Consider the following 15,905-nt stretch of genomic DNA (forward strand, 5'->3'; position numbering starts at 1 on the left):
AGGACTGATGAGGTTGCCCATTTTGGAAATATAACATCTACAAGAAAATCACAAAGTTTAAAGAGCACCAACGGTGCATTTATTTTGAGAAGTTAATAAAAACAAGGATATAAGTTAAGGCAAGGATGTTTTTAAAGGCAACTATAAACCATAAATTAAAAATTGCTTAAAAGTTTTTTGGAGAATACATCTTGAAAACTCATATTTAACTAATGTACACTTTAACAGGGATATTTGCTATCCACAACATTTCAAATAGATACTAACATATTTAGAAATTTTAAAAAGATTCCCCCCTCCTTTGATATTCTGTTAATTAGCACCAAAATATCAGTTCTCTCTCTCTCTCTCTCAATTTGGTCGGGGAGCTGCATTAGCCAATACTGTAGACAGATGTCATATATTCATGGAACTGAACAGTCTAATCTAACCTCAACATGTGCACAGAACCAGATTTAACATTTCCCCAACTCTTCTTTTTTTTTCTTTTTTTCAAAAAATAAACACAACTATTTATGAACTTCCCTCAGAAAGGTCATCAGGTTCTTTCGTTGGGATAACATCAACCAGGGAGGGGGAAACTTTAGATCTTTCAAGAACGACCACTGGCCGCATGTAATGGAGTTGTTTCAAGGCTTGTTGTGCCCAGCCTGTCAATGTGTCGTCCAAAATGGTCCTCAGGTTCTCCACAGAAGGGAGGGAAGGAGACTCCGTGGATGAGAGGGGCTGCATTCCTCTCAGCTGCCCATCAGCTTTGGCGCCATCGTTTTTCTTGGACATGGCCGCAGGGGGGACACTCGCATACAGGCCCCTGCCCTGTGACACATCCCATTTGGAATTTTTGGACTTGACCACACAGTCGACTCCATCGGGTCCAACTGGCTTCCTCTCATTCTCAAGGAGGTCAGCGTTGTCGTTTTCTTCCTCCTCCTCCTCTTCTCGTTCTTGGCTTTCCTGAATGAATTTTAAAAATGAAGATTCAAAGCCCATGGGCTTGAAAGACTTTAGATCAAAGGGCTTCTGGACTTTCTCTTTTGGAGCAGGAAACGGAAGGTTTTTGGTCGCCTCCTCTGAGGTGGACTGCCCGCCAGCAGCATCTTCTTCTCTAGGTAACGGCAGGTTCGATTCCGCAGAGTCAGAGGTGTTCTCTTGTCCATGATTTCTCAGGACATTCTCTGCCTCGGGCTGCTGAGGTGAAGCCACTTGGTTACAATCTTCTGAAGAGTTGACTTTGGAAGGATCGGTCTGTTTTAAAGTGCCTGAATCCACAGGGACAGCTGCCTCCGCGGAGTCCTCCCCTTCAGCATGCTGACCCAGTTGGCTGCCCTCCTCGTTGCAACCGGAGTTCGGAAGATGGCTCTCACTTTTGTGCTCATCTGCAGGGGGTCCTGCGACGTCCAGGTCAGAGTCACTGTCCCGCTCTGAACTGGCTTCCATGCAGAGGTCATTCAGTGTTGTGCCGCAGTCGACACACAGGACAAGCTTGCCGTACTGCTGCTCAATGTAAGCACTCGTCATCTGATGGGTGCGCTTATAGTGCCTCACAATGCTGCTTTCCAGCTTGACCACGGAGGGACATCGCCGCACGATACAAGGGTACTGTGTCTGATTGCAGTTGTTTCTGCAGATCTTCAGGGCTTCCACCCTCGTTCTGAAGGCATATGTTTTCCTTTATTTCGGATGCTCCACCTTTCACGTAATCCTCTGACTGGCCTCCTCTTCAGGCTTCTATCAGGTGGACTGAGGCGCGGATACTTTAAGCCCTTGAGCCCCTCTTCGTCGTCAAGGTCTCCCCCCTTCCTTTTGGCTCCCCGCAAGGCCCCGTGGCGCTTCATTTTGTGCTCGAGTTCTCCGTCCAAGCTAATGTTGAAAATTGACATTGAATCTTCTGTGCTGTTCAGCACATCCTCAGCACATACATTCATATCCTCAAAGCTTTCACCTGCAAAAAGGTTCTGGGCAACTGATATGTTGCCAAGTTTATGCTTGCTTCTCTGTTCTTTGGAGAAGTGGTCAGAGGTAGATTCGTCTTCAGAGTTGGTAAACTTCAAGCCCAGGAGAAGCTCTGACATGCTGTCTTCGACAATTGACATTTCGGAATGAAATGAGCTTTCTGGGGAAAAAGGACAAAGCTCTTCCATCAAACAGTTTCCGCTGCTGCAGAAATGGTTACAATCTCCAATATCCTGAGAGTCCGAGTTCATCTCTTCCATGGGGCTTTCCAGCTGACGGATATCTTTATTTTTCCTTCTTGGTATGAAATGGTAGGGATGGATCCTTCGTAGAAGCTTCTGTACCCTCTTTGAATGTTTGCATCTTGATCTGCAGCCTTCAAAACCACAGGTGAACTTTTTCCCATCGAAGTAGACAGCCGTGTTAGAGTCGCGCTCTTCCAAACTGGAGGGAAGACAGGCTTTCTCCTGATGTAGCACAGCCTCTGAAATGCTCTGGCCGCAATCCATGGCATCAGTCACCGAGGTTGTCGAATTCTCACTGGCCAGTAATAAAGCGTGATTTTTAAAGCTGCCGTTGTTTTGGCCATCCTCTTCTCCACCAGAAAGGGGCTCTTGTTTCACGACCAGTACTTGTTCTGTCTCGGTAGATCCAGAAGGCAAACTAAGATTTTCCTGCTGATCAGGAGATTCTTTTTTTTCTAACGCTTCCAAATTCAAAGGGCCGGCGACTCCGTCCTGAGAAACATTATCAAAATTATTCTCTTCCCTGCTTTCTTCAAAGTCACTGGGAAGACTATCTAGGAGCTCAGTTTCGTTGAGTGACAACACCTCATTAATGCTCAGGTCGTCCTCTGACTCGGAAACTTCTTCCCCCAACAATTTGAGGCAGTGCCGCCTCAAGGTTTTCCAGTCCCAAAATTCTGGATCGAAGGGCCAATACGCCTTCAGAGCTAACAGAAGCTCACAACGGAGTGAGTTTGGAATGGGTGCATTTTGTTCACCGAATTGCTGATCTGGTTGAATATGCAATGCTTCTAGTTGACTGTATCCTTCTTCACTTGGCTGCAGTAAGTATTCGGTGAGCTGGCAGGCCCTTCTGACCTCAAGGTCTTCTGGCAGCAAATATGCAATAGTTTTGCAAATGTAGGTCTTCATATCGTTATATTCATTGGACTGGAGCTGCAGAGCTCTGACACAGAGAAAAATGCCCACACCAATGCCGGCATCTTCGGCCTGAGAAAATGAAAAGAAAGAAAAGGAAACACAGACAAATCAATGACTTGTTTTTCTCTGAATTTTCTCTCAATACAGTGGTACCTCTACCTACGAATGCCTCTACTTATGAACTTTTCTAGAGAAGAACCGGGTGTTCAAGACTTTTTTGCCTCTTCTCAAGAACCATTTTCCACTTACAAACTTGAGTCTCCAAAACTGTAACCGGAAAAGGCAGGGAGAAGCCTCTGTGTGGCCTCTCTGGGAATCTCCTCGGAGGAAACAGGACTGGAAAAGGCGTGGAGACCCCTCTGTGGGGCCTCTCTAGGAATCTCCTGGGAGGAAATAGAGCTTCTACCCTCCCTGTGGTTTCCCCGATCGCAACCATTATTTGCTTTTACATTGATTCCTATGGGAAAAACTACTTCTTCTTACAAACTTTTCTACTTAAGAATCTGGCCGCGGAATGAATTAAGTTCGTAAGTAGAGGAACCACTGTACTTTTGGAGGGTAACAAGTTGGAGAAGGCTAATCTGTTTCCCCCCCCCCCTCCAAACTGCAACATCCAATATCCAACAATAACACCATTCTTACTGTACCATCTCCCAAACTGAATAAAGAGGGGTTTGAAAATATATATCTTTAGCTTAATAAATGGTGTTTTATAGGAGTCTACGGAGAGGGGCGGCATACAAATTTAATAAATAAATAAATAATAATAATAATAATAATAATAATAATAATAATAATAATAATGTGGGCACTTAAATTTGTAGAGGACTCAGCTGTAAGTTTGAAACTGGCCAGAGATGTTAGTAGCCAGACGTCTATTTCTAGATTATCTTCTGATGCAAAACAAGAAGTCTCTCTCTATTGCTGTGCAATTCCTTATCACTTCCTGTTTCAGCTCCAGGCTTTTACACTGTTGAATTATTTCTCTTATCTACTCAGACAGAAACTACTGTGAAAAATCAGCAGAAGAGCAACATAAACAGAGTGCAAATGTTTGCAAACTGGGATAAAGAGGCCTTGAAAGATAGGCAATTCCACTGGCAAGAACTCTCTAAAAGGCAGCCTGAAGCAGAAGGAACCTCAGCTAGCGAGAGTAAAGAAAGCTTTAGTCTCACAGGTTGAGCGAGAATAGAAAGAAAGATGTGCAAGCTAGAAGGCAGCAAGCTATAATTTTTAGTGGCAAAAATATGAGTTGTGTAAGTATACAAACTGTCAATGGAATCTTCAGTCTATGGAATCTATCCATACTAAAGTGCAATCAATTACCTTGCCTTCTGAAGTCAAGGCAAAAATGCACCTCCAAGTTATTTATATATATATATTTAATAATCCTTACACACAGTCTCCATTATATGATACACTTTCACCCTCCACAAAATCAAACAGCAGATGTTAGTAGACCGGAAATAGATACGTACTTCAGATTGTAGGACTTTTATGAGGAACAACAAGTGTGGCAATGTTCTGGCAATGATGCCAAATTGTCGACATCTCTCTATAAATAAATCTAATGATGGTTCAATACTTAGTTGTAATTTGCTCCAGAATAATGTAAGTTCCCTGAAAAAGAAGTTTAGGGTAGAAAAAAAGGAATTAGAGGGAATGTAAGACAATTCACACAACTTCCACAATTGCCAGTCAAACCCAGCCAAAACATGAGCGAATATAGCCCAACGTATTTATGTAGTGTCAAGCCTGGAAAATAGGATCTAGGGTAGAGGTCTTCAAACATGGCAATTTTAAGTGTTTTGGACTTTAACTCCTGGAGAATTCTGGGAGTTGAAATCCACAAGTCTTAAAATTGGCAAGTTTGAGGATCCCTGATCTAAGGAAACATCTGAGTCAATTTTATCATCTAAGTCAATTTCACCTTCTTTTAATGGGACCCACAGATTACTTTAAAATAAACTGAATATCCAAGGATGCAGAGTCCAGGTAATAATGTCCCTTAGGGACCCAAAACATACAGTCTCTTTTGTATTTAATTTAAAAAACCCAAATGATACAACTAACAAGGATTTAACACACTTCATCTGCTTTTTATTTATACTTAAAACAACCTGGAAAATTGTTCTTGAATTTTAATGATGCAGGTGTAGTAAATTGCAAGAAAAAGACCTGCACACCTGTTGCATTCAGTTAATTTTACCATGTGAAGTAGGACATGGCTTTTGTTATCAACACACTATTACTTATTGAAATATAGCAGCAAATATAGCAGACTTTAACATTTTTAAATATTTGGTTTCTCTTTTATTTTAATGCCTTCCATCAACAGACCAGAATGCACCCTAGTGTATTTTTGTCAGCTGTTGAATTAGAAACTTTTAAACGCTGTTTTGGTTACAATGGGAAAATCTGAAAGCCAATTCTTGGACAGGCCACTTACCAAGAGCAAGACACGTTTTCCGTGTGAAGTTGGAGAGTGAAATATATTGTGCAGAGAGCGAAAGCAATGCCGACTTGTCCTTCGGCTTCTAAATTACTGATCATCTCTAGGACCTCTTCGCCGTCCACTTTTGAAATCTTTTTGAAAAAAGAGGGGGAGGGGATTACAAGGTAAGTACCGTAGTTTAAGACAAAACCTCCTTTCTTGCTAAACAAGGTGTGATAAAAATATTTCCCCGACAAAAAAGTAAACACAGATAAACCACAAATAACACGTCTTGCTTTGAGATTCAGAGATTTATTACAAGAGCAATTTAGATCATGAAGGGAAAGCCGTTATTAAAGATACAACTTACATCAATAACTCATTGCAATGAAGTCCAGGGACAATGGCTAGGTCCAGCAAGGAGCAGCTACAATCAATGGCCCAGATTTGGGACTCATCCACTGTTTTTATACCTTTTTTCATTTGGCCATATATCATAATTGTGCAAGCACATAGCAGATTGCAAATAGAATTTCATTTTTGCACAACCATTCTCAACCAAATTGTGCTAGTACAAATCCGATAAATAAATAAATAAATAAATAAATAAATAATACATAGCAATTATGTTTGAGGCCCATTATTTTCTTCCGATGTTTGAAGACCCCACGGTGGGCTTCTCACAAAGGTAAGCTACCCACCCACCCAGAACCTCTGCATTCTGTTCTAATACTGGGAGTTAATTTGGTAACCTGTTTAAAGTCCATGATAGTTAATCACAATAATAATAATAATTGAATGTGGATTCCTACATGCAGTAGCTGCAAAAGGTGAGGCTTCTGACACCAAACAAGAAGGTACATTTATTTTTATTTCTGATAAGGACAAAGAGAAATAGCACAGGGCTAACTCACACAATGGAACCACCTGTTTCCTCAAACCTTCTTCAGAGTAGAAAGAGGGTTCACACCCTGCTGAGATGGGAGCCAATCTTCTGATACCTTTCCAAATTTGATCACATCACAGTTTGGATACTAAAATTAATATCAGTTGTCTTAAGAGTAACAAGCTATATAGTGAAAGGCCATTTACCTCTATGATGGACTCTTCATTTAGAGGCATTAAACACAAGCATGTGATGTAGGACTGAAGAAAAGGGGAGATGTCGGCAATTTCTGTAGATTCCGTACATAACCGAGATAAGAAAGCAGCCTGAGAAAGGCGTTGTGTCTTCATCAAATGTCTTATTCTCATTTGCAGAAATGACACGCCTTCATGTTGAATCAATTGATTCACTAGAAAAAAAGGCAATAAAATGTTATTAAGTACTAATGTTAAATACTACTTTATTATGAAAGCTTAGATGTTCAAGGGAAAGATCTTGACAGCAACTACTCTCTAAGAATTCCTGAATGCCTCACACATTACTTTCAGTTTATTAGGAAATTCACTAGGAAAATGATTTGCCCTTTTTTGCTCCTACTAGACAAATATTTGTGGCACTGGACTGAGACTGTATGATCCACCAAATCTCTTCTACAAGATTGCTCATACATCTTTTGATGCAGAAGACTGCATTTTATCTGTTAGTTTTGGCAACTAAGACTTATGGACTTCAACTCCCAGAATTCTCCAGCCAGCATAGTCCACAAGTCTTAAAGTTGCCAAGTTTGGGGTTCCCTGGTCTAAGGCAAGACAGTGTGGATTATCTGTTTTCAATATAACTGATTTTAAATAGAGATTTGAAAAGTAAATAAATAAAAGCAGTGGCGAATTTGCAATAAACCATAAAGAGAAAAACAATCATAATATTATAGTTTCTCAAGAACTAATATCTAATATTTTGCAGACTTTTAAAAAATGCTTTCGAAAGATGAAAATAACTTTTTTTTAAAGGGGGGGGGCTTCTTTTACTACAATAGAGGAAGGTGCCAATCTAAATAAAAATGGTGAATAAGTGTAAGTTAGGAGACTTAAAATGACAGCTCAATTATTATTTCAAGTTTGTTATGACAGTAGTTCTCCATCTTTGCTCCATAGACCCTTGGAGGGGCCCACAATGTCATTATATACGGGATTTGCAAAGGCTTGTAGAAGTGTTATGATTTAAATCTTGAATTAAGTCTTGGGGGTCCATGATGAAGAAAAGGTTGAGAGCCACTGTGCTTATTACACATAGCAGTTTTTCAACGTCTATCTTCTTGGTTGGCTCCTCAGAAGCAAAATAAAACAAAATCCACTGTGAAAAGACAGATTTGGTTTACACTGGAGAGGAAGCAAAGTAACATGAATGCTCAAAAGCACAGCTGAACAGCTTACCTTCTTCGGCTTCTACCGACTGATGGGAAAGGATCTTTACAAGGACTGGATTCTTCCATATGCCTTGTCTTGAGATATCAGCTAGAATTTCAAAGCTATTATCTAGAAACTCAAGTAAAGTCCGATGGGAGTCCTGCAAGGGGAGGAAAAAAGCCTTTGAAATTGTTATGCTTAACTTGGAATCATTGCTGTTTATGACATCTCAATTTGAATGTTAATATACAAACACATTACAAGCATTTTTACAATGCTGATCTGTATGTTTTGGAAAGTTTTCACATTCCTCTCTTCAAATCCATAACCACCCACCCTTCTACTTCTTTGATCAACTGAACCAAAGACAGAGGATATTGCAGGAAAGGAGTGAATTAATATTACGGAACAAAAATGTGTCCTTGGGTTTCATCTATGAATTAATAAACATAAAGTTTCTATGCTTAGGTTGGATTCACGTTTTCCTTAACTTAATGTACCGGTAGTCTGTTTTTGCTTTTAGCAGGAGATGTGTCCAGTTTACTTTCTAAACCAGGGGTCCCCAACTTTTTGGACCTCAGGGACCACCAAATTCATAATTTTAAGTCCTGCAGACCACTAATATGTTTTTTAAAAAAAGATAAATATATTTGCAAAATAATGATCAGAGAACTTCCATTTTAATATGAAATGCACCTATTTAACTAACAAAATCATAAATGCTTATTTAATCATGACAAAATCTTTAAAGGTTGTTTAATTGTAACAAAATTATTAAAGATAGTATAATTATTACAAAATAATTGAAGCTTATTTGACGGTGGCTTGCTGATGTTGGGAAAATCATTCCTATATTCCACAACTTTAGCTGTAGTCCCTTCCCTTTCTTCTTCCTTTCCTTTCCTCTTCCTGGACTGGATTAATTGTTCGGCCATATCTGGCCCATGGGCCAAGATTTTTTCACAAACTACCTAAATTTTCTCGTGGATCACCAGTAGTCCACGGACCACAGGTTGGTGACTTGTGTTCTCTAAACTACAGTTCATAGCTTTGGGAATTATACCCTGGTTGGTTCAGTTAATGAGGATTAAACGAGTTGTGGTTTCACCCAAATATCCCAACCAGGCCTTGATATCTTTCAAATAATCACACACAGACATAAGACTCATTGATTATGAATGACAGATGTTGAAACAATGTTTTTTGCAGATAAAACAGTCAATATACTTACCTGTATGGACTGACATAATCTAAAAAGTGATTCATCTTCAGCTACAGAAAGCATTTGTTCAAAACAGCTCCTGAAATAAGCAAGTTGTTAAAAAGACAGGAAGTGGCAACTGTTATTGTTGAAAAAGATATACAAGCAAGGTAAAAGTTCAAGGACTTTTTATTTAGCCCAAATAAATTTTGTTTTAATAATTTGTGAATAAAGAATATGCCTTCCCATAATTGTGGGAAGGCATGTTCTTTATTCACAAATGCCAGTTTAATACTAAAGGATGGCGTTTCACAACCTCTACATTTGTGTAAAAACATGGAATTGCACATTGTAAATCACTGTGGAAATCTGGCCTCTTGCATGAAAAGTTCATGATGTTGAACGCCATTGATTTGAGGTTTCAGCATAACAACATAACTGCTAATAATACACAGACATGGGGGGGGGGGAGAATCAAGATTTTTAAACCATTTTTATATATTAGCATCAATGTAGGGTTCTTTTTTTTAAACAAAAACCCCTCCTTTCCACAATTCTTCCTTCCTATAGTTCTTAGGATCTCATGGATACCATCCAAAGTTGTTGTTGTTTTTTTAAATTCTACGTAAGATATGTAACTTGGTATCTTTCATATGTTTTGAACTGGGGTCTCCAACCTTAGCAACTTTAAGACTTGTGGACTTCAATTGCCAGAATTCCTCAGCCAGGGAGTTGAAGTCCACAAGTCTTAAAGTTGCCAAGGTTGGAGACCCCTGTTTGGACTACAATTCCTACAACAGACACCTCGTTGGGGCCAGAATAGTTGGATGGTGCTAGACTGTCTGAATATAAAATAGGCCACAGGTGTATATATATTAGAAGAGAAGAAAAGATTTTATCACAGAACAAAATTTCCATTAAAACAAAATGCCTGGAACCCAACGTACAATGCTAGCTGGCCAAGTACCACAAGAACATCTTCACAATTTGTATTCAAGAAAGGCCGGGCATTGGCAAAACTCTGAATGGCCACTCGATGTAATTCCGAAAAAGGCAAAACTTCCTCCGAAGTCTCCTGATTCCCCACATGTTGTAACAGTGCCTAAAAACAAAAACAGATCAGGAACAAAAATTGGTTATCAGCTGGACATTTGAAAATTCTGGGCTGCCAAGCAATACTGGATTCAATAGCAACACGCTTCTCAACCCTCCGTTGATTGAGGCTGCAAGGAAGGAAATTGCTTGGAGGGAGAGGCAGAATTTTTACTTTTTTGTGCTAATCAGACTGCTGAAACTATAAATGTCTGTGGAATGTTCAAATTATTACTTATTTCTTAAAGACTGCTTTATTATTGTTTTAGACGACTTAACAAAATGAAGCAGCTTTTTAAAATTAATGTTTGATCTGAAGAGGCCCAGTGCTTTTGTATTTTCTTTTAAATAGCAGAGAATAAAGTATAATTCCAGAAAGCCACATCAATTTTAACAACATCTGTACAAGTATAGTCTGAAATGTAACAGTGTCCTGTTTTAGTAACAAAATTAAGCAGCAGAGTTAGACCCTGACTTAGTCATTTTTTTCTTTCTCTCCCTCCCTTTCTCTCTATCCTTTCATTCCCTCCCTCTTTCTCTCTATCCTTTCTATCTCTCACTCTTTCTTTCTCTCCCTCCTTCATTCCCTCTTTCTTTCATGTCCAGTTGGGTGGGCGTTGGGTATATTGTGTGAACGCAAAAGTTGGGTCGCTTGGATACTCCGGGCCTTGAGTTTATGTAGACCAGTGTTTCCCAACCTTGGCAACCTGATGATATTTGGACTTCAAGTCCCAGAATTCCTCAGCCAGTGTTCGCTGGCTGGGGAATTCTGGGAGTTGAAGTCCAAATATCTTCAAGTTGCCAAGGTTGGGAAACACTGACATAGAAGGTCAAATAATCCAAGGTAAGTAGGCACTGACTTTGAAATTATTCAGCAACAAAGTAACATTTTTTACATTTTTGTATACATAAATTGTTGACATTTTCAGCTTCATACTATTATAAAAAATATTATACTGTCCAGAGGAATACCATACAAAGATTAATTTCCAAAATATTGACAAATATATTATTGATCTCAGATTTCATTATTATTCTCTCCCTCCCTTTCTCTCTTTCTTTTCTTTCCCTCCCTCTTTCTCTCTATCCTTTCTATCTGTCACTCTTTCTTTCTTTCCCTCCTTCAATCCTTCTTTCCCTCCCTTTCTCTCTTTCTTTTCTCTCCCTACCTCTTTCTCTCTATCCTTTCTATCACTCTTTCTTTCTTTCTTTCCCTCCTTCAATCCCTCTTTCCCTCCCTTTCTCTCTTTCTTTCCTCTCCCCCTTTCTCTCTATCCTTTCTATCTGTCACTCTTTCTTTCTGTCCCTCCTTCATTCCCTCTTTCCCTCCCTTTCTCTCTTTCTTTTCTCTCCCTCCCTCCCTCTTTCTTTCTATCCTTTCTATCTGTCACTTTCTGTCCCTCCTTCATTCCCTCTTTCTCTCCCTCCCTTTCTCTCCCCCCTCTTTCTCTCTATCCTTTCTATCTGTCACTCTTTCTTTCTGTCCCTCCTTCATTCCCTCTTTCCCTCCCTTTCTCTCTTTCTTTTCTCTCCCTCTTTCTTTCTATCCTTTCTATCTGTCACTCTTTCTTTCTGTCCCTCCTTCATTCCCTTTTTCTCTCCCTCCCTTTCTCTCCCTCCCTCTTTCTCTCCTGGGGCTGCCTGTGCCTGCCCTGCAACCCCCCCCTTCGCCCCACGGACGGACAGTGTTCGGAATCGGCGCCTCCCCCTCCCACCCCACAACGGTCGGCAAGAATCTCGGTGTTAAGCCGCTTGCCTTTCAGCATCTGCGCCACTCCCCCACCCCCGCCCACGAACGGACATCGGGCTGGCGGCTCCGCCCCTCCCAGCCCCCTGGACTGTCCGCTCCCTTCTCCCCTCTGTGGTCCCGGCGCAGGAAAGCTTTGCTGGCCGGCGCGTCCTCCCCTTGGCTCTGCCTCCCGCTCGGTTACTCTCTTTCAGCTCAGACCCATCCAGAGGGGCAGCCTGACTAAGTCGGGGGACCTATACCGTCCGCTTGGTTGCCTTCCTCCTGCAGCTCAGACCCATCCAGAGGGGCAGCCTGACTAAGTCGGGGGACCTATACAGTCCGCTTGGTTGCCTTCCTCCTGCAGCTCAGACCCATCCAGAGGGGCAGCCTGACTAAGTCGGGGGACCTATACCGTCCACTTGGTTGCCTTCCTCCTGCAGCTCAGACCCATCCAGAGGGGCAGCCTGACTAAGTCGGGGGACCTATACCGTCCACTTGGTTGCCTTCCTCCTGCAGCTCAGACCCATCCAGAGGGGCAGCCTGACTAAGTCGGGGGACCTATACCGTCCACTTGGTTGCCTTCCTCCTGCAGCTCAGACCCATCCAGAGGGGCAGCCTGACTAAGTCGGGGGACCTATACCGTCCACTTGGTTGCCTTCCTCCTGCAGCTCAGACCCATCCAGAGGGGCAGCCTGACTAAGTCGGGGGACCTATACAGTCCGCTTGGTTGCCTTCCTCCTGCAGATCCATCCAGAGGGGTAGCGTCACTAGATTGAGGGGTCTAGACCAGTGTTTCCCAACCTTGGCAACTTGAGAGATATTTGGACTTCACCTCCCAGAAACCCCCAGCCAGCTGGCTGGGGGTTTCTGGGAGGTGAAGTCCAAATATCTCCAAGTTGCCAAGGTTGAGAAACACTGGTCTAGAAGATCCGCTTAGTTACTCTCTTTCGGCTCAGACGCATTCAGAGCGGGTAGAGCCCGACTCGGTCGAGGGACCTTACGGGCTGTTCCGTTACTTGCCTCGGGATCCATCCAGAAGGGTAGTCCGAGTAGGTGGGCTCAGTGGCTAACACCCTCCGGAGATCGTCGAAACAAAATCGGTCGACCGTTTTGAATCTCAAAACAGGGTCTCCTGCGTGAGAAGGCGGGAGAGGTCGTACTACACGACCTTCCTCCCTATTCCCGACACTGCTACTGAGAAGACGGTTGAAAGCAGGAGAACCTTGCGCTCCCCGGGAATCGATCCACGCGGACAGTTCAAACCTTCATTAAATGAGAACTAAGTATATTAAGTTCATTGCAGACTTGAAACGTAAGGGTTTCAACCTACCAAAATCCTGGGATTTTGAGACCCAACTGGGTGGATTTTTTTTAAAAAGATAGACTTGGGCTTGTGAGCCGCCCCGAGTCTGCAGGGGCGGCATACAAATCTAATAAATAATAATAATAATAATAATAATAATAATAATAATAATAATAATACTGACATTAAGAAAACAGTAATCTACATATTAGAAATAACGTAATAACAAAAATGCTTCTATGTCAGATAGAGCAAAACGAAGCACATTTTTAAAATCAGCACATCAAACTCCATAAAACAGGCATATTACTTTTGCCGATGATTTTTTTGTGTGTGTGTTGACCAGTGTTATTTGCACAGAAAAGCAATGGCAAGATGACTTCTGTATTGTGCTAAGAAAAGTACACTACACAAATATACCCATAAAATCAGCAGTTATAAAGTCTTTATGTTACAGGAGAATGCCATAAACCTGATTCACATGTCATGCTAAATTATAATGTGAATTTTGGTTTTAGCTGTTATGTGAATGTGGGCACTGTGGCTTATAAATCAGGGTTTGTGCTTAATGTGTTGTATGAATCCAGTCAATTGTGGTTTCTTTAAAAAAAAATCAAGATTAGGCACACACTAGCTTAGTGAAGTGTAAAACCAAGCCACCTAATCCTTGCCTCTAATGTCACTTGAAAACTAGCTTTAGACTTTAATCTGAAAAATTGAGTAGCTCTAAAATAGCCTTGTTCAGTTGCTTCTGATTCTTCATGAGTTAACTGATCAGCAGAATTTTATATCTGGAAATGCTTCTTTGAGATCTTATAAACTTCTAATGGTGTCATCAGTCATAGCATCAAGTCAACTTGTTCTCTTTGGATTTATTTGTGGATTGCCTTTGATTTTCCCACACATTAAGATCTACTCCAATAACTTTTGCCTTCCTCTTATATGGCCAAATATTTCAGATTTAGCTTTATTATTCCTGCATCCCAAACCAGTCTGATTTTATCTCATTTCTTTTTGAATGAATTTTCTTGAATCAAAGATACAGTGGTACCCCTACTTAAGAGCGCCTCTCCTTAAGAACTTTTCTAGATAAGAACTGGATGTTCAAATTTTTTGGCCTCTTCTTAAGAACCATTTTTTTAAGAATCTGAGCCCAGAAAAATTTCCCAGGAAATTTGAGAGCGGCACGAAGGCCCGGGCAGTTTCCTGCCATTCCCCCTTTAATCCCAGCCATCTCGGTCTTTTCTGGGCTGCGAGAGGAGCCTTTCGGTGGTGCTTAAGGAGGCTTTGGCAGTCCAGAGCAAACAAAGCGTTTTCCTTTCTCTGGCTGCTTGGAGAGGGAATAAACCTGAGCCTTCACTCTGGGCAGGGACTGTCCTTCTCTTCTTCCTCCTCCTCCTCCTCCCACCCAAATTCTGAGCTTTTATTTCTTTCCTAATGGGTTTGCAAGCATTATTTGTGTTTACATTGATTCCTATGGGAAAAAGTGCTTCTTTTCTACTACAAACTTCTACAAACTTTTCTACTTAAGAACCTGGTCATGGAAAGAATTAAGTTCTTTAGTAGAGATACCACTGTACTCTCAACTGTTGTCTCTGGTGCCACAGTTCAAAAGAGATTTCCAATCATCCAGGTCATGGTTGTCCCAAATGTGCTTTTTCAAAAGGCAAGGATAATGACTACAAGGAATATAAATCCTTCCATTACCCAACATTCAATCAGAACTGAAGAAGCTTCCTGGACGAGAAGCAAAACATTTTGAAGGAAAAACCAAGGAAGTCCAGTTGCCTTTTGAAAAAGCACTTTTGGGACAATTCAAAGATATCTCCTTTTCTGAGTTCAGCCTTTCTATTGTCCAGTCATCTGTTACAATTGGCAAAGCCATGATCTTAACAATACACTTCTTTGTTGTCATTGTGATGTCTTCAATATGTTGTCTAGATCTGTCATATTTCATGACTACAGTATTTCATGGCTAGTTACCATCCCTGTGAATTTTTGAGCCTGGAAACATGAAACCTGTCAATTCTAAAATGTGCTCAAATATCAGGTAAGGTTAACACTACATATCATAATTTCAGGGTTTTTAAAAAAATACTATTGTCAACAGAGCTTTTGCCTTCATTTTCTTTCTACCAGTACATGTATGGGTATTTTTCTTCTTTTTAATGTCACAACTTTCAATCCATAATTCTTCAAGCAAACAAATTTAATCCATTAAATTTTTCTTTCCCCTGTTTAGAAAAATCTATGTGACCTGCAGAACTTTCAGTTCATTATGTGCCAGAAAAATTCATTTTGGATTCCCAGGGACAACTTAGACCAGTGTTTCTAAACCCTTGCAAACTTGTGGACTTCAACTCCCAGAATTCCCCAGCCAAATATGTAGGGTGGGTGATTCTGGGAGTTGAAGTCCACTCATTTTAAAGTTGGCAAGTTTGAGAAACATCGATTTAGATAGGATTTTCTCCATGGTCGTCTGATCCTAACATGGTCCTTCAGTTCTTCCAAGGGTGCACCACATCCATCACCACTGTAACTAAGTTCATCCATTTTACTGCTTGCCATCCTCTTGCTCCCCAGCTTTCCCAGCGTTATAGTCTTTTTGTATATTTATTTTGCTACATCTTTGCACAATATGTCTGAGTAGGATAATTTGGGCAGAGTCATTATTGCCTAAAGTTATTGTGTCCAACTTTCACTTTGATAGGCTGCATTGCTATCTTTAATTTCAT

General features: G+C 40.9%; 1 protein-coding gene across 1 annotated transcript; it reads right to left on the reverse strand.

Moving 5' to 3' along the window:
- Positions 1-425: 425 nt before the first annotated feature.
- LOC139174347 (zinc finger protein Rlf-like) lies at positions 426-15,314 on the reverse strand. Its single transcript, XM_070764644.1, is given in 10 exon segments — positions 426-1,671; positions 1,674-3,188; positions 4,598-4,739; positions 5,569-5,705; positions 6,646-6,848; positions 7,873-8,005; positions 9,077-9,146; positions 9,994-10,148; positions 12,869-13,061; positions 15,307-15,314. Coding segments are annotated over 10 exon segments (3,714 nt in total). The 3' UTR covers positions 426-513.
- Between the last annotated feature and the right edge of the window lie 591 nt (positions 15,315-15,905).

Source organism: Erythrolamprus reginae, chromosome 11 (genome assembly GCF_031021105.1).
Source record: "Erythrolamprus reginae isolate rEryReg1 chromosome 11, rEryReg1.hap1, whole genome shotgun sequence".
Taxonomy (NCBI): Eukaryota; Metazoa; Chordata; class Lepidosauria; order Squamata; family Dipsadidae; genus Erythrolamprus; species Erythrolamprus reginae.